Source organism: Struthio camelus, chromosome 1, assembly GCF_040807025.1.
Source record: "Struthio camelus isolate bStrCam1 chromosome 1, bStrCam1.hap1, whole genome shotgun sequence".
Lineage (NCBI taxonomy): Eukaryota > Metazoa > Chordata > Aves > Struthioniformes > Struthionidae > Struthio > Struthio camelus.
This window is the reverse complement of record NC_090942.1, coordinates 185,199,205-185,224,971: the sequence shown is the minus strand read 5'-3', so window position 1 is coordinate 185,224,971 and position 25,767 is coordinate 185,199,205. Positions and strand designations below refer to the sequence as shown.

Sequence of the window (25,767 nt, the reverse complement as noted above, 5' to 3'; positions counted from 1 at the left end):
CTCCGTTCTTTTAAAACGTAATTCCCATTAAAAGGCAGTTCAGAAAACTAGATGTTTAAAAGAAGCACAGAAAGAAACTTAAAAAGGAAAGCACTTAAAAGAAACCACAGGAACATGCTCCCTTCCGAAAAGTCACGTCCGTCGCTCTAAAAGCCCAGTTCTCATCACCCTGAGGATATCGAGAAGACTTTTGGCTTTGCCTGTTTTTTTTTTTTTTTTTCCTGAGTGGCATTACCCCTATTTACTGATAGACGGAATAAGCTTAAAACAAAGGCTTCCCGCTCAAGAGGAGCCAGGCCGCAGGCAGGACCCGCGGCGCCAGTTCGGGCCCTGGCGCTTTCCCGTCTCCGTCATGGCGGCAGCGGCTTCATGGCGGGTGGGCGGGCGAGTCGCCGCGCAGGGGCGGGGAGCGGCGCTGGCGCCGGTCGCGGGCTTTGTTCGTCTCCGTGTGCGCCGCCGCCGCTGTCGTCTCCCTCCCTCCCTCCTTGTGTCCCTCGACCGCCCCGGCCGGAGAGCTGGCCGGGCCCCGCGCCCGCAGAGGCCGCGGGGCGGGGGAACGAGCGGCCCCCACAGCGCCCGCGCTTCCCCGCAGCTGCCGCCGCCACCGCCGGTGAGCCGGCCCCCCCTCCCCGCGGCCCGGCGGCGCTGAGCTTGGTGCGGAGCGGCGGCAGGAGGCGCCATGGCCGACGGGACGCGGGCCGCGCTCTCGGAGGCGGGCTGGTAAGTGGCGGCGCCGCGGCCCGACCCGACCCGGCCCGGCCCGGGCGCCCGGTTGCGCTAGGCCTCGGCGCGGCCTGCCGCCATGCCGGGGCGGCCCTACCAGCAGCGGTGTGGGATTTGGAGGGGGGAGGGAGTCTGGGTTTTTCCTTTTTTTCCTTTTCTTCATTTTTTAAATTTAGTTTTGTAAGCGCATGCTTGTTTTCAGGAAGCGCCGAGAAAGGGGCCGGGTGACATTATGCCCCTGCCCAGGCTTGTCTCTCGCGCGGCCTCCCAGGGCCCGGCGGTGCGGGCGCAGCTGGGCTGGTGGCGCCGGCTCTGGCGCTGAGCTGCAGCGCGCCGCCGCCAGCTGCCTTCCCCTGGGCTCCGCTTCAGAGGCGAGCAGGCCCGGAGCCTCTTGGCAGTGCTGTGGTTTTTTTTAATTGGGCCGTGCTGGCTGGGACCCTTTGGGTAAAGAAGATAAGTTGGAGCAAGTGGAGTCAGAGCCGGTTAAATGCGCACTTGAGGCTTGAATCCAAGTCCTCATCCCTTCTAGTCGAGGCTAATCGTTGGATACCTTATCTCTTTGGGAACAAAACGCTTAAGTTTGGGGTAGTTGTTTTCAAATATCTAGTGCAAACTGTCCATGTTATTTGCTAGCCTAGAGGTGTTTTGGCTTGTTGACCAGAACTGGACGATTTATTGATCGATATAATTCCCTTATTGATCAACACTTTGCTGCTTCTCCTCAACAGCTTGCCATTCTTTTCCCCCAAAACAAAAGCTCATTGCTAAGGACCAAGTCACAAAACAATTTATTTTGATTGTGTTGAGAAAACCTCTTAAGTTGTGAGAAGTATCATTATTTCCAATGGTGTTTGGGGATAGTTTTATTTCTGTGCTTTTAGTTTAATTTGGCGGTTTTACTGGATAGTGCTTTCATTTATGGCTTACATAAAAGATTAAAACAAGCATCATATTTTAGTTGTTGCTTTTATGGTCATACACTTGAAATGGCTTCTTTCAAATTTGGATTAAAACAAAGCATATGGAGGAACTTCTGTTAATATGCTAATCTGTTACCTTTCTGCTGTTACAATTTTACTTTAGCTAATTTTCACAGAATAGTTTTGTGATAATACTAATCGGATTGAAAACAAATAAGGTCTTTAGGTCTGTTTCTTGGATAACTGTATCATACATTTCAAAAATACTGTTGCTTTAATGGTATATAAAGTTCAGTGTAATCCAGTGATTACTGGCTGCGGGTGGATGGAAACAATCAGTTACTTACTTATGTTCATTTTCATAAGACTAGCTTATTCCATTTTCCATACTCCTTACTCTCCAAAAAGGAGAAGGCTTTCCGTAAAATAACTTACAAACTTATGCTTTTCATGTTTCCTTTTATATATTCAAAATTTTATAGCACAACTTTCAATTAGTAGATGTTGCTACTTTGCTGGTTTAATGAATGCCATTGTTAAACTGCTTTTAGGTAGTACGTATACGAGGCACATCTGAAATGGTCTATGTAATTCTGCACTGTTTGCCTTTCTCTTTTGGGGATGTATATTGTTAATGGCTATTAATCACTCATTATTCTTACAAAGTTGCAGGGTGTGAGCCAAAAACACAGTGACTGAAAGATGATCAGGCGAGTAGTGGGCTGATTACTAGATCTGTTGGAATTATGCCTTGACCTAGTTTCGTTGGGAAGGGTAGCAGAAAGGAAAGGGAAATGGGCACTTGCACTTCTGAGGAAAGTGAGGTGGAGTGGGAAAAAGAAATAATGCATCAGAAATATTCTTTAGACAAGTGTTCAGGTACTTTAGTAATCTAGACATGTATGCTTTTAACTGTTTTGCTTTTGCGGTTATGTTTGTGACTTTGCTGTCCTCTTAGTATTAGTAGCAGATCCTAAAGTCTATAATACATGTGGAAGTAAGCCTTCAGTTGTGTTACTTAATGTATGTTTCTGATCTATGCTTGCAGGTAAATCATGTTCAGTACCAATTTCTTTCCATTGTTGGTTTCTCCTCAATGTCAGATGGTATGTTTCTTAATGCAAAAACTGAAGCTGAGTTTATACATCATAGTCTATCCCCACAAAAACAACTGAAGCACCAGAGCAGAATAAGAAACTATTGTTTCATAGTTGCAAATCTGCTAGCTTGTGAGATGCTGTCACTTTTAATTCAATTACAGTAAGTCTTGTAGATAGAAGATACATATATTTTTTTCTTATAAAAGATAAGAAAAGTTACTATAGACACTCATTTATGTGGATTTTTGCAATTAGTTTTTATTGCATCTCTGAATATAAAGTTTTTTTTCCAGGTAAAGCAGTGACATAGTATAGTTAATGCAATATAATATACTTTTTTCAAACACCTGTTGTTAGTCATCTGTTATAAGTTTGTGTAGAAATTTGTATTGTTTGCTTTTTCAATTTGTTTCAGTATATTAGTTACATTTTTAAGAACTTACCAGAGTTCCCTACATAGTAAATTTAACAGTGACAGCTAATTCTGAGAACCTAGGTTTTTTTTTTTTTTTGGGGGGGGGGAGGTATTTCATGAAAACAGGTAGAAGACCCCTGTAGTTTGTGAACAGAACTGTAGTTTTCCTGAAGAGGAGGAGATGTCCTTGCAGACTTTTTAAGACAGCTGTCTTAAAAAGTCTTAAAAAGCACACATTTTTTGAGGCTAGTTCTTTTCGTACACTGTACCTTAGATGTTGTATATCCAAATGTGATATTGGCTGCACTTTTAGAAATTAAATGGAGTGTGTTTGTATTACTTTGTAGTGAAAAAATATTCTGTCTTGGAATGGAAGTGTATTAACTCTCTCTTTTTTAATTAGCAAACATTTATGGGGATAACAAACATTTATGGGGATATCCAGCCCAGCCTGGATAACAAATGCTCCCTAGATACAGGGATAACCCAGTGATTCACAGGAGAGGTGCATCTCTGTTTTGAGATTTATGACACTCCTGCAATGACCTACCAATATGGTTTATGGCATTTAGTTGGTACTGTAAAATCACTAAGTTACAGTAGAAAACCAAGGGCTGCGTAGTTGCGTTCTTTTATCAAGGTGTATCCCACGCTGTCTGGCGTGATTGATTTGCATTCTTGCTGGATCAGGAGTGATGGATTGTTAGAACAGTGTTTCTTTGTTGTGTGCGTGTGTGTACATATATATCCGTGTATATTTACCATTTTCTCTCTGGAGGAGCTGAGAAGGTCCAATATTGTCCCTTCTGTTTAGGGAAATAAGTTTGAGAAACTAATACAGATTTTTTTTTTTGTTTGTTTTAAAGAAGTTACTAAGTAGCAAATTAGTGGAATCAGATGGAATCTTCCCAGGATTTCAAAGAAACTAGGATATGAATGTACTTAATAGTTAAAAAGTTACAGAGAAGGATAACTGAAATAATTAAGGAGACGGAAGGGGCTGATGAGGGAGCTATGATAGAGTAGCTCTCTTCTGGGAGACTGACATGTTTGGAACTCCTTGAACTGCAGGAGAGAAAGCCAAAGGTGGAAGATTTAGTGAGGTTTGTTTAATCGGGGAGCGGTAGGTTAGAGGACTATAAAACTATTATTCACCAAATCCTGCAACATTGTTGCTCACTGAATTCTGCCACGCTAGAACCAGGAAGCACTTACTAAGCTAGTAGCATACTAGTTTCAAAGTGTGAAACAAAATATTTCTACACAATGATGGTAAAGGTGCAGCATTTGTTGCCACATAGGTTTTGGAGGCAAATTTTATCAGCAGGCTAAGAAGGAATTGCGCTATTTTATATACAGGAAGCCTATAAACAGATTTTTAAAGGGAATAGAAAGTGATGTGTCCTCTAATAAACCTAATCTGCTGGTTGTGAGGTTCTTGCGTGAGTGCGAGAGGAGCAGACTGCAGGAAGTGACTGGGCTCTTAAGCTGTTCCAAAAGAGTCTCTCTGCTGTCGGAGGCAGAACACTGGGCTAGATGAACCATTAGCCTGTCTCAGTAGAGCTTTTCTTGCATTCTTGCTAACAGTATTTTAATCTATTAATTTAAGCTATTATTGGTAAGAGAGAAATGGAAGATAGCTAATATGATACTGTTTTAATTTTGTATTATCTGTAAAAGTAAAGGTCAGTAAGTCAGACAGTTCAGGTAAAATTGATAACTACTTTAAGGGTATTATCAGTCCCTTGAATAAATGTAATGGAGGAGATGGCAAACTTCCATGACTTGTGCAGAGGGAAATCAGCCATCAGAATTGTTTGAAGGGGCCAGTGACCACGTAGCTAAGATTTGATTATTATAGTACTCTTGCATTTTCGAAAAATATTTGACCAAGGACCTTGATCAAAGTTTCTTAAAGAAGCTTTATTGAGGAGGATGGAAGGTTATCCTGTGTATACTTGGTTAAAAGATGAGAAAGAAAATAAGTGGTTGCTTCATGATGGAAAAAAGTTACCAGTGGATTTCTGCTGGGTTCTAAGGCTTTTTCATATTGAATGAATTTCTTAAGGAATGACAGTATTGTGGCACCATAGCAGTTTACTGATATGTTCAGGTTAGTAAAATGTAAACTGACTTTATAATTGAAGAAGAATCTTATCATACCATTGCCTACTGGTTTCAGATGGCAAGCATAGTTCAGTTTTGATGAATGCCAGTGAGGCACATGGAGGGAAAATAATGCAAACCAGTATAAACAATGATGAACTCTAAATATAATGCTACTCAAAAAAGGACAGTGATCACAGAGCTGTTAGGAATTATTCAGAAAGACATAATAGCCTAACAAATTATTTTGTTCTTTATGTGTATCAATAGCGTGTTAAAATCTTGGAACAGTGTGCACTAGTGGAATCGTCCCAATACAGCAAGGGTTTCATAGACAGTGTAAAAGAAGAGAGACATTGGATCGGAGGTGTGGACATCTTTACTGGGGAGGATGAAAGTCGTTAGTTTGGAAAACAGAAGTATAAGGGGAGGGGTAAAAGAGGTCTATAAAACCATAGATCATGTAGAAATGATGAAAAGAAAGCAAGGATAGCTGTTTTTCTTAGTACAAGAATTAGGCCAGCCAGTGAATTGAATTAAACACGCTACCTGATGAAAACTTAAGTAGCTGTTCCAGCGACGTGTAATTAAATTGTGGAACTCAATTGCCACATAATATTATGGAGCAGAAAAATATAAATGGGTTAAAATAGTAATTAGACAAAATCGGGTAGGGATAGATGCACTGAATACTGAACTTTGTGGTGGAATGCAGCTGCTAGCTCTAAAATTGCTAGAAGCTAGGACTCATTCCAAGCATTTCTCTCTATATTTGCCCATATCTTGCATTCTTTGCCCATGTCACCTGCTTCTACCCAACTCTTGGAGGAAGGTCCAAGATCAGATAAACACATCCACCCTTTCTGTTCTTATTTTTGTTATAGGTCTTTATCTTCACACTATAGTTTTACTGAGGGAAGAATTTTCTCCTCTTGATTGGAATGGGGGAGGAGCGGGAGTGGGAACTTGGAGAGAAAGGAACGGGACTTTTAAGTAATGGGACAAAGAGAAAAGAAGAAGCAAGTGTGACAGACCCCTATGGACTCGGTCTTGAGTGTAGTTTCAGTTGCCTTACTACATCTCAGCCTCTGGGTTTTTATTAGTTGCTGGAAAGGCCTCTCCTTCTCTTGCCTTGTTATGCCAGCTCTCGGATCAGTTTATGAATCTTTCTTGGGGACACAACCTTTACCTCCTGGTTTCTCTGAGTAATGTGCTAGGAAGCTGAAAGACGGGTTTAAGGTTTCCTTTGTTCATAGAACTGTTCTGACTTTGAATGAAGAAGGTTGCTACTGTGAACTCTTTACTCAGGAAATGAATACAAAATATGTAGTCTACTTAAAACAGTTTTAAAGCTGAAAGTTGAGAGTTCTTTAAATCATTGCAGACCTTCTCTTAACATCCACCTTTGCTTTTCATCATATGGTGTGTCTCAGGTTGATTCTCTTTGATAAATGCATTCTACAGCAACACATAAACTTTCTGTTGCTAGTTTGCTTTTTGAAGTTACTTAGTTTCCTTTCAAAAGTTATTTACTTAGCCTTGTAACTCATAGGCTTTGCCTTCTTTTTGAGATGCAAATGGTTTATTAAGGCAGGTGTTATTTACTATATTTAACTCAATGAGGTAGTACTTTCCTTCATTCTGCCTCTTTATCCACATGCTCTTTGACCTTATATTAAAGAGTGTACGTTATCTCTGAGTTGAAGATACCTTCTGAATTTTGTAATATTTTATGTTGATTTGTCTATTGATAAACTAATTGATATCATCATCTAAATGAGGTGAATGGATGGAGCTTGTTACACAATTGTAATTGACCACTTTGGGCAAATTTACCTCTTCCCTCCTATGATGTTGTAAAGGTAAAATTAAAATATGTGATCTTGGTACAGATTTGAGAGAAAGACTTGGGCAGAATGGAATGGCAGCATGCTTGACTTTTTTTTTTTTTTTTTTTTTTTAAACCAGTAAAGCCAGATGAACTTCCAATGGAAGAGTGAGTTAAAAGCAGCAATGTGTTTAAGAAGTCTGCTTTTTCCTAGGTGTTAGTATCTTATGATGTGAACAAAAGTAAAAGCAGAGGTCGTTTAAACTTAATGTTCCTGGAGATTTAAATTATTAATCAGACAATGCATACCTTATAGAAAGTGGAAATCTGAGGATTCTGGACTAGATATTTGATATAGGTGAAGGAGGTATCAGGAGAGAGCTCTTTGCAGAGATTGTGCACTCTGAAACCATTCTGTGAAACTCTCAAGACAGGCTTTGGCTCTGCTTGGACACTATTTGCTTCAGAATCCTCAGTCCTGAGCAACAGGTTGAGGGGAGGATACCTGGAGGATTTGCAGTGGGGTGCTCTTATATATACCAATAACAAACAGATGTTCAGCTTTTTTTTTTTTTTTAATATGTGCATATTTTACTTAAATACCACTTTACATGTTAATGTAAATGATACATATGGGAGCATGTAGTGATACAAAGACATCTTGAAGCTTAATTTAATAGATAGAATTACTACTAGAAATCTTAGATTTGAAAATAACCTATGTGTTAGTTAATTATTTAATGGCTTACTTGTTCTGTGATGCTCATAATAGTAAAATTGAGACAGATTTAAAGACTGATTCTCCAAGCTCACCATGCTCCTCATGTTTTAAAGAGTAGGATGTCTCCTGTGTGTGATTTTGGGGGAGGGGGTGAGTAAAAGAAGTATATTTAATGCCATTAAAGATAATTCTGGTACAGCTCACAGAATGAAGAAAAGGCTGTATGGCGGATGAATAGTATGAGAGTGTTTCTAATCACATTTTTCATAGTTAATGCGTATTCATGAGGTATCAGACTTAAGGAAGAGTGAACAGCTCTGAAAGTGACATCTAACCTTTGAGTTAGCCACTTTGCACTCTTAAGAAAAAAAAAGTTACTAGCTTAAATAATTTCTGTAATTCTGGTAGTAATTGAAGCATGATAAGAACTTAGAATGGCATCCTTTTGGACCCTTTACTTTAAGAAATGTAGCACAGTTGTTAGAAACGGGAGTAATGATATTAACTGACAGCAGGAGAAGACTTGTTTAGACTTAGAAAATGGACTACTGAAATTGCTTATTTGACAGAGAACACTGTAGGGCAAGCGTGGTTAAGACTGACTTTTTCTTTCCCATTGTTTGTCTCACATAGTGCTCCAGGAATGACTGTGAGCTTCTTGTGTTGTCATGTCTGAATAAAAGCCATTGAGGGAAGCCAGAAGACGAAAAAGGCACGTGTGCTCAGACAGTTCCAAGTTATTCTTAGTGCAGTGGCAGCTGTTTCCCTGGCTTGGGCTCAGGCTTAGAATTCAGTTTAAGATTGGTTGCCAACGTTTTCCTGAGGAAATGTGAGTGAGAAATGGTACTGACAGCTTATATCTCACCAACAATTTAATGAATTTCATTAGATGAAGAAAGAAAACCCTCTTTTATCGTCGTGACTTTTGTATGTCAAATTGCTGTGTGTGGGAATATCAGATCTTCTCAAAGAGCAAAGCCTGCAAGACTGTTTGCTCAGTGCTTTCTGACTGCTGGAGCTGTTACTAGCTGCGTTATAGCCGTGTCACTTGCTGAAAGTTTGGAGTTAGCAAGATTGTCTTGGATGCGTCTCTGAATGTTAGCTGGAAAAGTGACTCCTGTGTAGCTGCTCTTACTCTTGGGTACTAGTGGGCATGCTTATCACTAAGTCTCTCTTCTATTGACTCATATTAAAATGGTTTGCAATCTATTAAAGTTTCATTATCTTGTATTCTTTTACTATTGTAAGAAATCTTTTGTGTTTATCACAGTATTTAAATAATTTTATAGATGCAAATCAGGATATATCATTAAAACATGAGCTATAAGTATGCAGAATCCTTACCAGCTGCATTAATATATTTTCACAATTTAGGAAAACATGCAATCACTTATTTAACTCTTCTCGATATTGATGACAGTATACTTTCAACAGTTAAATGATTCATCTTTATCTGTTCTATCCAGCAATAATACATACAGGCTCTTTATTATGGAAGAATATTTACACTTCTTTCTTTTGAGTAGCATTACCATAATTACAATTAGGGTCACTGTACAGTGAGAGTGGGGGAGACTTTCAAAGGCATCAGGGCAGTTAAGCTTCCTGGATATTCTTGGACCATCCTCTTTTTTGTTTGTTAAATTGTAATATTGTACCAAGAAAGTTTTAAATACAAGGCAAAGGTGTTTCATTCTAAATTACTGTTACTGAAAAAAGCATTACTTTTTTCAACTTCTTGGAACACTTTGTGTTTTATAGTTGGCAGTACTTGCAAGTGCCTCAGTTTTCATTTAACTGAGGAGGAATAGAAGCAAAAAGGAGTAAATGAAGGAGCTGAAGAAAAGAGAGTAATTTTCAAGGGGCTGGTTCTGATTTTGTGCAATTAGTGATATCTGAATGAGGCCTATCTTGGGTTGAAGTGTTGAGCTGCTAGGGAGTGCTGAGAGGAGCCTTATGTAAAAAAATGAGATCTATCAAGTTGCACTTTTTGGAGAATGGAATGTGTAATGAGTGCATTCATTGCCTTCAGAGTGTTTTTTAGATGTGACATATATAATACATGGATATGCATCTGTGTAATATACATAAGTAATTATTGATAGACTTGAGAGCTGCAGTTCAGCTAGTTTAATAAACAACTTGAAATTCTTCCTTGTGGCAAGTACTTGTCCTCTTCCTCTTTGCAACTCTCACTTGTTGAATGCTATTTGCAACTGTGATCTATTTTTGATGAAAACCAATATCAGATTTGTTCTTTGTAACTGTGAAAATAAAGATAAGTGAAGGAAGTGGCTGTATCAATGCCATAGTTTGGGTTTGTTTAGCAGTGAAAGTTAGTCTTCAAAGTGTAGCGTGAAATGATTTCCAACTTGGGAAGTTGGTCATTACATAAAATCCCTCTCCCTCTCCCTCTCCCTCTCCCTCTCCCTCTCCCTCTCCCTCTCCCTCTCCCTCTCCCTCTCCCTCTCCCTCTCCCTCTCCCTCTCCCTCTCCCTCTCCCTCTCCCTCTCCCTCTCCCTCTCCCTCTCCCTCTCCCTCTCCCTCTCCCTCTCCCTCTCCCTCTCCCTCTCCCTCTCCCTCTCCCTCTCCCTCTCCCTCTCCCTCTCCCTCTCCCTCTCCCTCTCCCTCTCCCTCTCCCTCTCCCTCTCCCTCTCCCTCTCCCTCTCCCTCTCCCTCTCCCTCTCCCTCTCCCTCTCCCTCTCCCTCTCCCTCTCCCTCTCCCTCTCCCTCTCCCTCGTCTCACAGTAGGAAAGCTTTGAGTGTTTTCTGTTCTCAGTGTGTTGAGTTCGGTCACTTTCAATCCACAAGTTTTCAAACTTGTTCACATTTATTACAGCAAGTCATGATTAACGCTCACTGTGATCTTGAACTCCATTGACAGGCAGAAAGAATATTGCAAGTTTTATGAGGTGGAAAAAAATTTTGGCGATCCCTTAGCAGCATTTTCCAAGGAAAAAGTAGTTTTCTTGTAAGTTCGGGAAAGCGGAATAAAAGGGAAGAGAAAACTTATTTTTCAACTTCTTTGTTCACTCTCTCTCAAGTTTTCTTATCTTACATTTGAATTCCTAACCTAACTATGTTGTCTTATGATGATAACATGAAGAAATGGAAAAAACTTGCAATTACAACTCTAGATTATGTATTGTATGTAGAATAATTAGTACATTGCTGTTTGATTCTTAACTTAAAAATAGTTTTTAATCTGCCAATAATAATAAGTAGGCGGTTGGAATTAAACTTGCACATGACATCGATTTCCCTCCCTCCCTGCCGTTTAGTGGCTAACTAGTAAAAAAAATCCTGTGACTTAGTAAATAAAGGTGAAGGAATGGAATTAAAGCTTGGATTTCAGCATGATTCAAAAAACAGATGAATGAAGACTGTATGTTGCTGTCCTGTTTTTTATCCTCTACCTGGACTGTTAGGATGCAGAGCACTAAATTCAAATTCTTTCTCTTCCTCGGTAATGTGACATGACAATGCTAAAATACTAAATTGAAAATATTAATTGAACCACAGAATGAGAGAATAAAGCTTAATAGTTAAGGAGCTTCCTGGGAGACCTGATTTTTTTTTTTTTTTGGCTTGTTATTTCAAAGAGTGTTTTAGTAAGCCATACAAAAGGGAACATTTCCTGCTGTCTTGCCACGTTTCTGCATTTTGTTTATAGCAGCAGCAATGACAAAAGCCATTTATTCCCATTTTTATTGTAGAAGTTTGTTGTCTGTGCCTTGATCTTGCTTTGTATTAATTGCATCAGCTTCCTTAACAGTTTATCTTTCATACTTGTCTCTTTTCTTCCATTTAGTTGCACTTCTTTTAAAATTGTCATTTGTTATTTAATTTGTCAGAGTCTCTTTTCTTTTACTCCTACATCAGATTTAAGATAGGTTAGTTTACAAGTCCAATTTTGTGTGAATGTCATTCCAGCAAAACTGTTGTAAAAGCAATGCATGTTTTCTCTTGTGCAAGCTGGTCTTCAGTTCTTAATAACTTCACAAAAGTGTTTGCTCTAGTGATGCTTTACCGCTACAGCTACAAGCACTTTAATTAAAAATATTACTGGTAAGTAAAAGTATGCTTCTGATTGCATGTTTTAACTGTGCTTATGGATACTGAACTTTATTTTGCAGTCGTTTGACCGATCACCTTCTTATGTCTTGGAGACCCATGGGCAGCTTAGTGCTTGAATAATAGTGCTAGAGTGCACATGCAGCTTATGAACTCTAACTTGGAAATACCTCTTGGAAGTCCTTTAGCCTGTGGCGTATTTTTGTTTGTTTATTTTTCTAATACTAGATGAAATTGAAGAATACAGTAATCTTTTTTGTTTTGTTTTGTTTTAAAGTTTTAAAAATCTTCAAGTCTGTGTACCTGTTGCCAGTTATTTTCTTCTGGTCATTGCCAACAAGCAGTGCTGACACTGCTGGATCTGCTGGCACTCCCCAAGCTTTTCAAACAAATCATTGGAAATGCAATGTCTTAGTTCTAATGTATGTTCTTTTACACTGCATGAGTATGTATGTCTTTGCATTTTTTCCTTTCAGTGATTTTTCCCGAATAAACTAAGACTCTAGTTTTAATGGTGTGTAGAAATAGCTGTTTTTAGCATAAAGTGGAGTAAAAAGAAACCTGCTTTAGCAGGGTTGAAAATAATTTTTCTCTAGGCAGAAAAACTTGCTGTGTTGAGTTAAAATTGTATAATAATAGGTATATGTGTGTGTTTTAAGCATAGATGATCACAGCTGTAAATGAAATCATCTTCTGCTTAGCATCTTTAGTTATAACATATATATTTTTTTGTTTCAGTAGTGAGTACTCATCTTTCTTCCTTTGTCTAGTGAGAGGGTTGTAACTTCTTTTTGTTGTTTCATTGTTTATTTGTATTGATATTTAGGGGGGATGTGAGTAGGTTGTCTTCAAAAGTTTTATTTCTTAGTTAGAGCCATTTCTGTAAGAACAGTACCCATGACAGCGGCTGTTTTGGGGGATGTAATTCTTTTTAAAATATTTCAAATGAAACTTAAGGCGTTTGCTTAGCATTTTGCCTTTTGAGTTAGCAGACATTAGAGATGTTAAGCTTTATTCTTTCTGAAATTGATTTGAAGTATCTTGAAGCAGATACTTCAGTAGCATACTAGCAGTAGTCCAGGTCTTTGACACTGATATGGAAGACATGCTTTAATAACAGAATATCAATTAATAGTATTTCCAAGTTTCATTTTGTAGTTTTATGGTTCAGTGCTGTTTTTTGTATGGTGATAAAGTGAGATTTTACAGCTTGAATTGAGAAATATTAATTGTCTCCTTCATGAATACAGCTGATAAGCTAAATTAGGTGATTAAAATGATTAAAATTATACTTGGACTATGGAAAAGATAGCCTTTTAACCATATTACTTATTTCAGCCTTAATAAATCAACTTAGAAGCATCATTAGTGGCAAGAAGGCACAAAAAATTCCTATGAGAAAGCATTTTGGGACATTACTTCTTATAAAGATACCAGATTTTACTTTCTTTTGAGATATTCAAAATATTGTAGAAAAACTTAGTTTGGAAGAGGGCCCCTGAGGAGGCCCTCCTAGTCCCACCCCCTTGCTCAAAATGGGCCTAGTTCCTGGGTTAGGTCAGCTTGCTTAAGGCCTTGTCCGTGTGAGCTTGGAATAGCTCCAAGGTGGCCTGCTCCAGTGCTTAACCACTCATTGGGAAGTTTTTACCCCTCAGGTCCTATTGGAATTTTCCTAGTTTCAACCTGTGTCTCTTTCACCTTGTCATTTCAGTCTAAGCCTCTGAGAACTGGCTCTGTCATCTCCATGACCCACCTTCAGATTGTGTGTATGAGAAAATTAGATCCTCTTTGTGTCTACTCTTCTTCAGGCTGAACAAACCCAACAAACCAACCAACTGCTTTGGCTTATCTCCCTATGACATGTCCTTCAGCTCCCCAAAACCTCTTAGTGGCCTTTTGTAGGCCTCCTCTCATATTGGAGAGCCCCAGAACTGGTCACGCTCTCTTAGCTGGGGCTTTGTGCTGGCAGGAAGGCAATAATCACTTCCCTTGACTTGCTGGCTACCGTCTTGCAGCCGAATAAGTCGTAAGCGTTTGCCATTGTATGGACTGACTCCCATTCAAACTGTTGTCCACCAGGCACCACAAGAGCTGCCTCCTGTCTGGTCAAGTCCCTTGTCTGAACTGTTGCAAGCTCTGCTTTTATCTTTGCTGAGCTTCACGATTTTCCTGTTGGCCAAGGAATTAGTATGGTGATGCTTGATATGTACATGTATTTTTATACACAAGCCCCATTTCCCCCTGCCAAATTAGCACTGTCATATTCTTCCTGTGCAGGAGTTGTGCATCTTTTTTTAAGGTTTAGTTTACATAAGACTAAGACCTTCTAATGAAGTGATTATGTTAGGATAAATTTGACGTATTTATGCCACTGTGAGCTATTCTGGTGTATGGTGAAAAGGTTATAAGGTACTGTCTGTTTATGGCAAATGTGATATACTAGCAAGGCATATTAAATAAATAGCTGGCTAAGTAAGGTACAGACGTTCTGAAATGTGTTCTTACAGAGTGTATATTTGCATTTGTTTTGATTCTTCAGAACAAAGTGACAGCTGAAAAGTGATTTAATTCATAGCAGAGTTTATCATTAGTAAAACTAATGATATTAGTTCATGCATCTCAAATCCTTTGTCAAGTATCTGTACAATGACATAAAAATAGTGTGAATTAGTGTAATCCCTTATTTGTATACTGTGGTAAAAATAAGAGAACGGATTGCAGGTATTTTGATCCTAAAAACTTTGCCCTAACCCCGGAAACTTTATTTTTTTTTACAAGCGTTTCACCTGAACCAAAATAACACTGCTTTTCTAACAGTCTAACTTTCAGTTTATTGTTCTGTTGACTGAGTCTCCTCTCTCGATGACTTCTTTTTATTTTTTTTTCCCAGTCACTTTTTCCTCTCGTGCTTGGGTGTGAGGGTGCTTTCAAAAAGGTCTGTTTTATGTTGAGTTTAGTTTCATAACTTTAGCATACACTTGTTCACTTAGAATTTTACTCTAAAGGTATCATGATTTGTATAAGACAGTAAGGAATCTTTTTAATGGTTCTTTTGGCAAGTTAATTTCATTGATAACCAAAAGGGGCAAAATATAATCATAACTATAATATGCAAACTTTATCCTTGCTTTTTATATCTTTGTTCTTGGCCTTGTAATCACTAGAAAACAGTTGCTATTACCAGTGGTCTCTAAAGGGTTTGAATAAAGAAATAGTGGTAGTACAAATGAAATGGAAATATTAGTTCAACAAAATGGCAATTGTGTTTTTATGTTTCTGTAACCTAATGTAATTCCTGAAAAGAAAGATAAATTCTAATGATGTTAGTTAAAATTAAGGAGAAAATAAGAATCAAACATTTTTAGCAAGATTTGTAGAACTTTAGAGGGGACTATCCCCACTGTACCCGAGGGTAAAAACATCCTGAATTGTGAAATGGAAAATTTTTAGGAAATAAATTGAAAGCTCAAAAAAGAATGCACCGAGAGCTGTAAAAAGAAATTACAGTGCAAATTTTTAACTTGAATTGGCACAGTGTGCAAAAAAAAAAAAAAAAAAAAAGAACATTGTGAGGCAATGAGGAGTTTATTGTGATGAGGACACACGTGTGAGAGTGCACGGAGGCTTCCCTTTGGGTTATTTCTAGCTTGATGTGGAAGTCATTCAGTGAAGCCACAAGAGGATGGTTTCAAGTAGTGCTATTTACTCCAAAGGAAGATGAGTATGTTTTTCTTGTTCTCCCCCCCCCCCCCCCCCAAGCAGTTTAACTTAAAAAATCAAGGATTGTCTTAAATTGAGCATTGACTTCCTTTTGGGTTAGCATGACATATATGTATAAGAAAAATAGTAAGAGTTGTGTAGGCTTGCTTCTTATTTATAATCAGGAAATTGTTGTTTTTTTCTGCAGAAGGTATTCAAGTAGGGTAAAATTCACTTTGGATTAGAAAAAAAAAAAAAACCCAGCCCCCCAATCAAGTAATAGCTATAGAATTACACTTAGTGGAGTTATTTCTGTGTGTATGATGACTTCATTAGTAGTACATATCATATCATGAATAGGGTTTGGGTATAACAGGTGCAGTATGTAAAAGCGATAGTTGCTTATTCCACTGCCATTTTGGTTTTGTTACTTTTTACAGGGGTAGTTTGAGTCATCCTTTTGGCAGTTTGGGTAATACAGGAGTGATATTTTAAAAAGTCAGTTCTGGAACATACTTCACTTGTTTTTCCACAGGAAACTTTTCTGGAAAACTGTTTCCATCCTTTAGTATATGGTGTTCCGTTCACTTTTCCTTAAAGGTTTTGCCTGGAGGTTAGTACTGATGATAAAATTAAATGTGTTACACAATAAAATTTACTTTTTAAACAGTAACAGCTTAAATATATAATTCTGCCTGAAAGGATGAAGTTACCAATCAATTATCACCCTTTCAAAAACTGAGAAATCTTCTGTAGAGGGTCACTGTTACATACATTGATAACATTTATCAGCATTAGTTTCATGCACTTCATAACTTGCTGACTGTTGCATTAAATAGTGTAAAGAACAAAGATAAAATAATTTTATAGTTTACTGTGAAAATGTAACCAATTTTTAAGTTAAACAGTCTCTTAGAGTTTGCTTAAACTTTTGAAATGCAGGATGTCAAAATATTCTGTATACGTTTGTGTATTAAAATTTTATAAGCTAAAATAAATATCAAATAAGAATATTTTGAAGAAATAATTTTTCTTGTACATGTTTGTAATTACTACAAAAGTACTAATCTGTAGCATTTGTGACAAAATATGTTTGATAAATCACATTGCTACTTGAAACTTGTATACTGTTTCTTATTGAGATTATCCTTTAATGATTTCCAAAATGAGTTCAAATTGAAAAATACTGGCTTACTTTGAAAAAAACAAAAACAAGTATTTCTCACACAAAAATATCCGTCTTTATTTGCAGCTTCATAGGTGGAAGTGAGGGATTTTCCACTCTTAAATTCTCCTTAGCACATGTACTAATTCTTAGTACGAACCATTGTTGGAAAACCTTTTCTGGTTTTACAACTACTTAAACTTTTGATTTATCAAATTTACAAATTGGAGACTAACACAAAAGATGAATGACCTCTTCTTCATTTTATGCAGAAGTAGTGTTTTGAGCTTTGTTGCAGATCTAAAAATCTTAAGCTGATCTCTTTTCCCTTGCCTAGCGTTCCTTGCTCAGTCTCTACAGCTGATGATCTCTCACTGTCCTTTGCTTTGCAGATCAAAGTTTCTGTCCCGATACTCTGTTTCCAAACACATCCAACAGCTCGTGCCTGTCAAGGAGTCTGAGAGTGAGGCAAATATGCAACGATAATTCCTCAGAATGTCTTTCCAGTTTTTAAATGTTTGTAGTTCATTTTCTCACCTGGATGTTTTCTTTGTATCAAATGGATTTTTTTTTTTTTTGCATAAATCTATGCAGTTGTTTTTTGAAACCATGTAAAATTTCAGCAGCCACAAAATACATAAGAAAGATATTTCCTATATGTTGTGTGAAATACTCTTTTTCTTAAGTTTATTGAATCTGTCACTTGCTAATTCAGACAATGAACAACCAATGCCTTTTTATTACATTTTTATTGATTTCACTCATGACCATATAGATCACTTAAATCCCCTCCTAAGTCTTTTTCATAGTAAACAATCCTATTCTGTGTAGTTAATCCTCAAAAGGAAGATGTTCAGGATCTTTGATTCTACTTAATATTGTCGTATGAAGGAGGATGGAGAGCAGAGGATCCTGGAAGCAGGGAAAGTTTAAGAAAAGTGATCTGAAAAGGAGGGGGAGAAAGAGAAAATATATATCTGCAATGCATCTGTCTTTATTGTTCAATCTCTGTCATTATAGAAGAGAATACAAAATGACCGAAGAAACGTGGTGTGATGCAGATGTGGTACTAATTCCACAAAATAAAATAGAAAGCAAATTGACAGTTTATTAAGCTAAATATAGTGCACAGTAAGTTACATCCAAGAGTTTCAAAATTGCAACTATATGGTCTTTGATATGGTGCCCTTTAGCCCTTGAGGTATTTGGGAGTCTGGGTAGAATAGTGAGCGTAAGGTTATGAACAGTCATTTGCAGACACGTGAGTTGGGGCTTAGCTTATACATGCTTATGTGAGACTCGGTGACTGGATGTATATGTTCCTAGGCTGTTAAACATGCAAAGTAAGAAGATTAGTTTTATTATGCCATCTTTCTCTGGAGATGTTATACCTGTTTGACTTCTAAACAGAAGAGTGTGATCGGTTGCTGCTTCTCAGCTGAGAGGCATTTTTTTCTGGAGGTGCCTTATCTCAGTTGCTTCTTGTTTATCTGTCTGCATCTTAAGCCCTGTTGCAGTCCTCACTCCATCATATACTGAGAAACATTTTAAAGGAATGCAGGTGTATATTTTGCACTTGACTGCTTAGCTTAATATTACTTCCTAAATGTTGTGATGCGTGCTTGATTTCACTATTTCTTATTAGAATAGTAGAGCATAAACTTTAAGTAACTTGCATATTAAAGGAAGTCAGTATCCCAATTTTGAGTCCTAGCAACATATGAGTAGTTGACTTTATTGATGAAATGAAAAGCAAGCTGAAAACAAACTTCTGAGAGCTATGGAACTAAGAAAGTGTAGTTTTCTTCAGACTTATTTGTGCCCTCCAGTGCTAAAACCAAACTCGTTATTGTCAACTTTCCCCTTAGACCTTCTTGCCTGCCTGCTGCAGTGCCCTTGATGCTCTCTAATACCTGCGTACTGTCATATCTCATTTCCTTCTTGTCTTCTCTCCCGCTCCATAATATGTTATGCTTCCTCCTACGTCCCCATCTGGTTGGCAGGCGTCAGCATGTGTTGTGGCTGGTTTGGAGCTGTGTGTGCTTCAATTGACCAGTTGATTGCTGCTGCTTGAAATGGTTGAAAGCCAAGTTCTGTTTCCCTTTTCCACCGTGCAACAGCTAATTTGTATGTCTTGCTTCTACCCAGCTGCCATTTTCTGTGAAACTTAAGGGAAGTCATTGGCTCAGAGACCTTTGGTTCTCTGTCAAATTTGGCTGAAATTGGCCTGCATGATTAGAGTTCACCGATGTAACAGGGCTGCTGGACAGGCTGCATGAATATATAATTGTTGTTTTCTAAGGGTAATTGAATTCAACTGCTTTTTTAAAACGTTTGGATTTGTTCACTAAAACAAAAATAAAGAAACTAAATTTGATGTGAAATGTTGTATTTGACCCCAAGCAAAATGTTTGCTTTCTTCAAAACCCTTAAAAGGAAGAAGGAGAAAACTGGTAAAAGTATCTGTTTCCTCTTACCGTCATTAGTTCAGGGGCTAGAGTATTTCCATATAGGTGAAATAAACACGGTTTTCCATAGAGATTTGAATAGTATATTCTACCACCTGTAGCAGTAGACTGCTTGGTCCACTATATACTACGGTGAGATAGTCTTTCTTCTTTTATGCTCTCCCACTTTTTATAAGTAGTCAAATTTCTTTAGAGTTAGCTCTGCATCCCAAGCATGTCACCTCTTAGGCTTAACGAGTCACTCTCATTCTTTTGTTTGTCACTGTGGGTATTTTAATAAGTGAAGCAACTTCAACAGAAGGAATAGGCGAAAGCTTGGATACCTGGCTAGGAAGCTGTGGAGGGATGCTAAGTTCATGCAGTGTTCTGATTTGAATTCTAATTTTTGTGCACCATGTTATTTATTGTGCAATTATCTGCCGCGTTTAATTGTCGCTACGAAAATGTGCAGCTGCAGTGGGGTGTTTCTAATCCTTCATTCATGTTTTAGAGGCAGAAACTAGGTTTGCTATTCAAGGCAGGTTGAAAGCAGCCATTTCCTGAGAGGCTTCTGAGGTAGGTATGATTTCAAGAGCTGCAGAAAGAATTTTATCAGAATTTATTCTAAATAAAAATGACTACAATGATTAAAATCACTAGATTTTAAAGACTCCTTTTACTGTTTAGTTTATGGGGCTTCAACTGTTACTGAGATGTAGAAAATAACAGTTTCAGTGTAGCTCATCCTGACTGGAGCAATGCCTTCAAAGTAAGAAAAACTGTGTTACTGAAGTTTGCATCGTGAATTCTACCTTTTCTCAGTCTTTATGATGAGACAGCAAGACTTGTACTAACTCAGTTAGTTGTGTAGCTCTGTTCTCTTTGGGAATCAGAAAGCAGAAATGAAGAACTTAACTGCTCTATTTATGCTGATCAATTAAATTTTCTCTCTACCACCTCCTGTCGTAAGTAGCAGAGATGACGAGCAGTTGTGTATGAAGCTGTTTATCCCGTAGCATGTCAGATGGAAGTAGATTGGAATTTAACTGTCCTTAAAACCTGTAAGGAAAGCAGAATCTGAGTTAGCTGGGCAGGAGGGGAATGTTCATAAAGAAAGATGTAATTGCAATTAATTTTAAGTGTCAATTAATTTGTAATAAACTAAATAGATATCAAGATTCCCAGTCTTCTGATGTAACAGCGTGTTCCAGCCTTTAAAAACATTCTAACTCCACTCAAACGACTATCAAGCAAGAAGACTTGGAATTACTGTTGTTTGAGCTTTTAGCTTTTTAGACTCTAGCAGCAGCTGTCCACTGCAAACTTCCATCTTTCTATCTGTTATTCTTGATAGCACAGAAATTATTTCCTGATGTTTTCAACTTGTATGGACACTAATTTTCAGATGACAAGCCTATTAATGTTGGGTACCTGGAATATTTATACACAAAAGACATTTGTGTTTTATTACCAGTGTGAGAATCATTATGAAAAAACAATTAAGGTATCTGACAAAATGGCTGTAATATTGCTTAGCTGCCTACTGCAATGAAGAAAAGGACTTATTGTTTCTCCGTTCTTCTTTCTGGATGTCCTTTCTGATTACTGTTGAAAGAACATCAGTCAGCAAAACAAATGAATGGCCCCACTTGAAGTGTTATTTAAAAAAAACAAAAAACAGAGGCAAGTTTACTTTTTTGGCCAACTTCTCCTAGCTTTGTTGTTCATCCGTATATTTCACACCCCTTTTTTGTCTGGGTCCTTTACATTTCTTTGTACTGAAGCCCACAGTTTCCATCATATGGGCAGTTTAAAGAGATGCTTCTATTTATTTATTTATTTAATCAAGGAATAGTCAAAGTATTGTTATGCTATGAAATCACTGTTATTGATGACTTACTGGACCAGGGCATCTCAAGTATTAGTCTCTCTCATCCCTCTCCCCACTTTGTTTTCTCTATAGTTCATTCATTAATTACCTGACTCCCACCCACTCCATCTTACCAAACTGATAAATCTAAATGGAGCTGTGAATGTACATATATTTTATATTATATAGGTTTTGGTTATATGCTATCATGTTAACTCTGGAAGGCAGAATTGGAGCTCAGTTGTTTCAGACCAATTACAATTTATACTCTTAAGAAAGCACAGTATAGATTAATTTCACTCATATCAAGAACAGTTTTTGATGTGAATGTTACTATACAGCTAACTATGAAGGTAAGATTTCACACTGAAGGTTTTTGACTGCAGTAGTTAGCACACAGACCCAGGATTATGTCATATATATCCAGCAATCAAAGTTATTTGAAGCAGGCGTGGGTTTATGTTGGGTTAGGTGGCTATTTGACCAGTCTTAAGAACCTGAAAGTCAGATTTCCTGTTGTCAGTTGAATAGCTCCCCTTCACTTCACAATGACAAATAACTTAATAGCCTTGCTAAGTACAGAAAGTGACTCTTGATCTGTCAGAGGGCTGTCAGTCCCTCTAAAGAGGTGGAGGCAATCATGTTTGTGGAGAGGAATAGGAGAATTGCCTCATGAGTAACTTAATTTTTTTATTTCTGTGGAGGTGAAGTTGAGTGGAAACTTAAAGAAACCCGTAAAGACCAAAGAAATAGTAGAATATAAGGCTGAGCAGTAAGCAATTCTGTCTTCCTGTATGCTAAGACTGTCCTTACTCACAGTCTGAGCGTACATGAAGACAGAATCCCATGCTGTGTTGCTTAGGTAGGCGTTTACAGCTTGTCAGTGGGACACAAAGCGGGGAAAAGGGAAATGCTTTAGGTTTAATGCTTTAGTAGATTAATTCAAAAGTGTTTTACTGTGCCCAGTGTGAATTAAAGAGCCCTAGGATATAGAAGATATTTTTGATCCTTTAAGGTCCTGAGGAACCTTTGTAACATATGTATTTGACATCATGAAATTAATAAAATATATGCTGTCAGAATAAAAAACATGGCAAGCCAGATACAAAATTGCTTTGTTTGAACATACGTATGAAAATACTGTTTGCCTTCTTCCCCCTAAATATTACTGAATTTGCCTGTGACGCTTTGCTGACAGTCCTCTGGTGATCTTTGGACAGTGGTTGAGAGGAGACTGCTTTGCATTAAATACAGAAAGCTGAGGAGTGAAGGGCTGAAATTTCAGTAGGGGTAGAAGCAGAGGTTTGAGGAAAGCTAGAATCAGAATTTTCCCGAGTGCAGAGCTCACAACTATCCAATGCAGATAAATTCACATTTCTCTGATTGCTCAGAGAAAATACTGTGCGGTTGTTTCAAGCTGGGCATTCAAAATTAATGTTTGTCTTTTTGACGCTGTTAGCCAAAATCTAGCTGAGCTTAATTTCTTATTTTGAAAGGGAGATAATATCATCTCACCTTAGAGAAGCACTTGAAAGCAGATTTAATTATTTCCTAGTGTTCACTTGGATTCTCCAGTGACAATATCCTAACCGAGAGGAAAAAAAAAAAGCGCAGCTTAAGAGGAAGCTAATAACTTAGTATGAACTTTAAATAGTGGTTATTATGATATTGCCTGTGTCCTAAACGAAGTAATGGGTCCTGTGGAAATGTTACCATGTCATGAAAGACTAGACCTTAAATAAATACAGATCAGTTGTTTATGAACCCTTAGTACAGATCATTTTTTTTATGAACCCTCAGTTTGACCTTAATGTTTGTACTTTCTGACCCTTTTGGTATTGCCTTTGAAACCTTAGTCTGAATTTAATACACTTTTCATGTGTAGTAATAGCTATTTTTGAAATCAAGCTGTAGGTTTTCAATATATCACTTTGGATAAGTTAATGAGAACATTATTTTTCTGGTCTCGAATTTGGTATGTCTACATGTGAAGATATGGTTATAAAATTGATGAGAAAACAATGAGAGCCAGTGAAAGACAGGAAAATTATTTATTTTTATGGTGCTCATTCGATGAAAAAGAATGGAGATTGTCAAACTGTGTTATTGCTGCTGTTAACTGGCTGTGTACTGCAAATTTGAGTTACACAGAGCAGGGACTTACATTGGCATTTCTTCAGGGGAAAAATAATAGCAATTTTTAACTGAAAACACCTGAATTAGCAGAGGTTCAGAGGTATTTCAATTATGTGCATTATTCAGTGGCCATAGTTTTCTCCCTTTGATGTCAAAGCAGTCATTTAGTAGTCTCCTCTGTTTGAGGCGAGTTTAAAAATTATTTTGTTTCTTTCATTTTGTTTCTATTAGAATTGTCCAGGTAGCAGTATATAAGCAGAAAAACCCAATGTGATGCAGGAAGATTAAGGGTAGGAGACACAGGAAGTTAAACAAGATACCTAATTTTTAACTGTTGCTAGAATGTACAGCTCATCAGTAGAAGTTTTTGTGTGAATTGGGTCTGTCTGCCACTGTGCTTTGCACTGAAACTTTCATGGCTGTGCTTTCAGATGCTGTAGTAGCAAACACAGGACTGAATTTGCAGTGCTGCCTTGTTACAAATGTAGTCATGGTAATCATTTTAGAAGGAATAATACAAGAACAGTAAGAGCTGCACTATAAAGAAAAGATTTGGTGTACTTGGTATATATTATGTAGGGAGGGGATCAGTATGGTTTTGGTAGGGGAATGTGTGAGAGCTTTCTCAATTTTACTAGTAATGTTTTGAAGTTCCTCAATTTTTAGAGTAACTTAATGTGAAAAGTTTTGGCGTGTTCTGGCAAATTTCCTAAAATAGAAAAAGATACACCTTTTGATTTGCTTCAAGTGTGGACACATTGTCTAAAACTCTAATCTTATAAATGTGCAATTAGAATTCAGAACAATTGTCTGATAGCTAGTAGAGTCTTGAACTTTGAGGTCAATAATGACCTAATGTTTTAGGTTGAGAATGATAGGTGAGACGTTTCATGGTTTCTGGCTTTACATATATAGTTCTTTTAGCTTTTTCCTTTTAACCGTTTTCAAAAGAAGTAATAAATAATAGACGTTCAAGGGTGTGTGATCCCATTGTAATGGAGAAATATTTTTAGTTAACATACTTTCTGATGGTATAATATTCTAATGCAAGTACTTTACGTCTATACTCATCCTGTTTGCTGTGAGAGTTGCTAAACTGTGTGTGCTTGGAGATGATAATTTTGTATGTGACATAATTCTGTCATGCTGGCTTAACACCACCTCACCTGCGCACACTTTCAGAATCTATTATAGCCATCAGTACTGTAGAAGTAAGAGTAACTTAATATTTAAGTAGCAATTTCCTTGGCCTTTTCCAGATAAACTATGCAATTTTTTTTTTTGTGAGCTAACAAGTTGAGTTATCAACCTGGAGAACAGTAAAATAATTCATTACTTTTTCAGGTATGTTCACTACAAGGCTGTCTGTGGAACAGCTGTTCTTCTTCCTCTTAGAGACAGAATAGGAATCAAAAGTGTAGTTCTTTCTACTGCAAGGACGACGACTTTGGTATGCAGAAAACTTTAGGTTTAGGTCTTGGGTTCTTTAGGTGATTTCTTGGGTTGATATTTTATATGTGTATGTATACGTGTGTGTGTGTATAGATATATATATGTATATATGATGTAAAAATTGCTATTTCTGAGAAGATCATTTCTTTTTTCTTAGTATTAAGATTCTACCTAGTTTGCAGAGTTTGTATCTCATTCTCTGATATACTGAAAGGCTATCTTGCACTTGCCTTCAAATATTAGGTAATTCTTAGCCTATGCTTCAGAAAGTTTAGCTCTTGTTTTGATGCCTGTTGTCAAGAACATATAGCTGAAGAGTTATGCTCCAGCAGTAGACACAAAATTTGATTCTTCTGCTCAGATTTAGTTGTCTAAAAAATTAAATGCCTGTGTTGAGCTAGTTACTCTAGGTCTCCATTAAATTTACAGAAATAATTACCTCCAAAAGGCCATTCGTCTCTTTACGTTGGGTGTCGAAGATAAGAAAGATAAATTGCTCTGTTGACTACAAATGGAGCGGAGAGTGACTAGTTCAAACTCGCACATCTAGCTTAGCCTCTGCTGTTAGGGTCACTGAATCTCATCAGAATTGTTCAGATGGCACTAGTTTCATTGCAGTTTGCTGCTTCCTGTTTCTAGCAGTGGATTTTTTTTTTAAGTGCCAGTCAGCTGTTATTGTACATTTTTGAGGCTCTAGAGATTTGGATGAGTTACTACTGTTTGCTTCACCTTTCGATTGTGGAGACCCTGTTCAGTGGGCCAGTGGCAAGTTCATAAAATGTTCCTTTTACCTGAGCCACTTTTTAAAGGAATATTTGTTTTTGAGTTGTTTAGACCATAGCTAAGATGGAAGGATAACGTAGCAAGTGATTTTTTTGTTTTTTGACCATGGCAGACGATATTGCTTCTCGTTTTTAATTATATAGTGATTTATTTTATCTTTTGCTATATAAAATGTGCTTTTTCTTTTGCCTTTTCCTTGGAGGGCATGGAAGAAGATAGCAGAGGAAGGAGTGTGCTTTTTTGTGTGTGTGATTTCTGCAGTATTTCTGAATATGAAGTATAATCAACAACTAAGCACTCGAAGCAAGTTATTAAAAGTGGTACAAAT

General features: G+C 37.6%; 1 protein-coding gene across 1 annotated transcript in view; it reads left to right on the top strand.

Annotated features, from left to right (window-relative positions):
• Positions 1-541: 541 nt before the first annotated feature.
• The window catches only part of TDRD3 (tudor domain containing 3), a 115,326-nt gene continuing 90,100 nt past the window's right edge, over positions 542-25,767 (top strand). Inside the window, exon 1 of the mRNA XM_068929686.1 lies at positions 542-720. Within this exon, the coding sequence (XP_068785787.1) occupies positions 680-720 (41 nt within the window). The 5' untranslated portion in view covers positions 542-679. The remainder of the gene's footprint in view (positions 721-25,767) is intronic.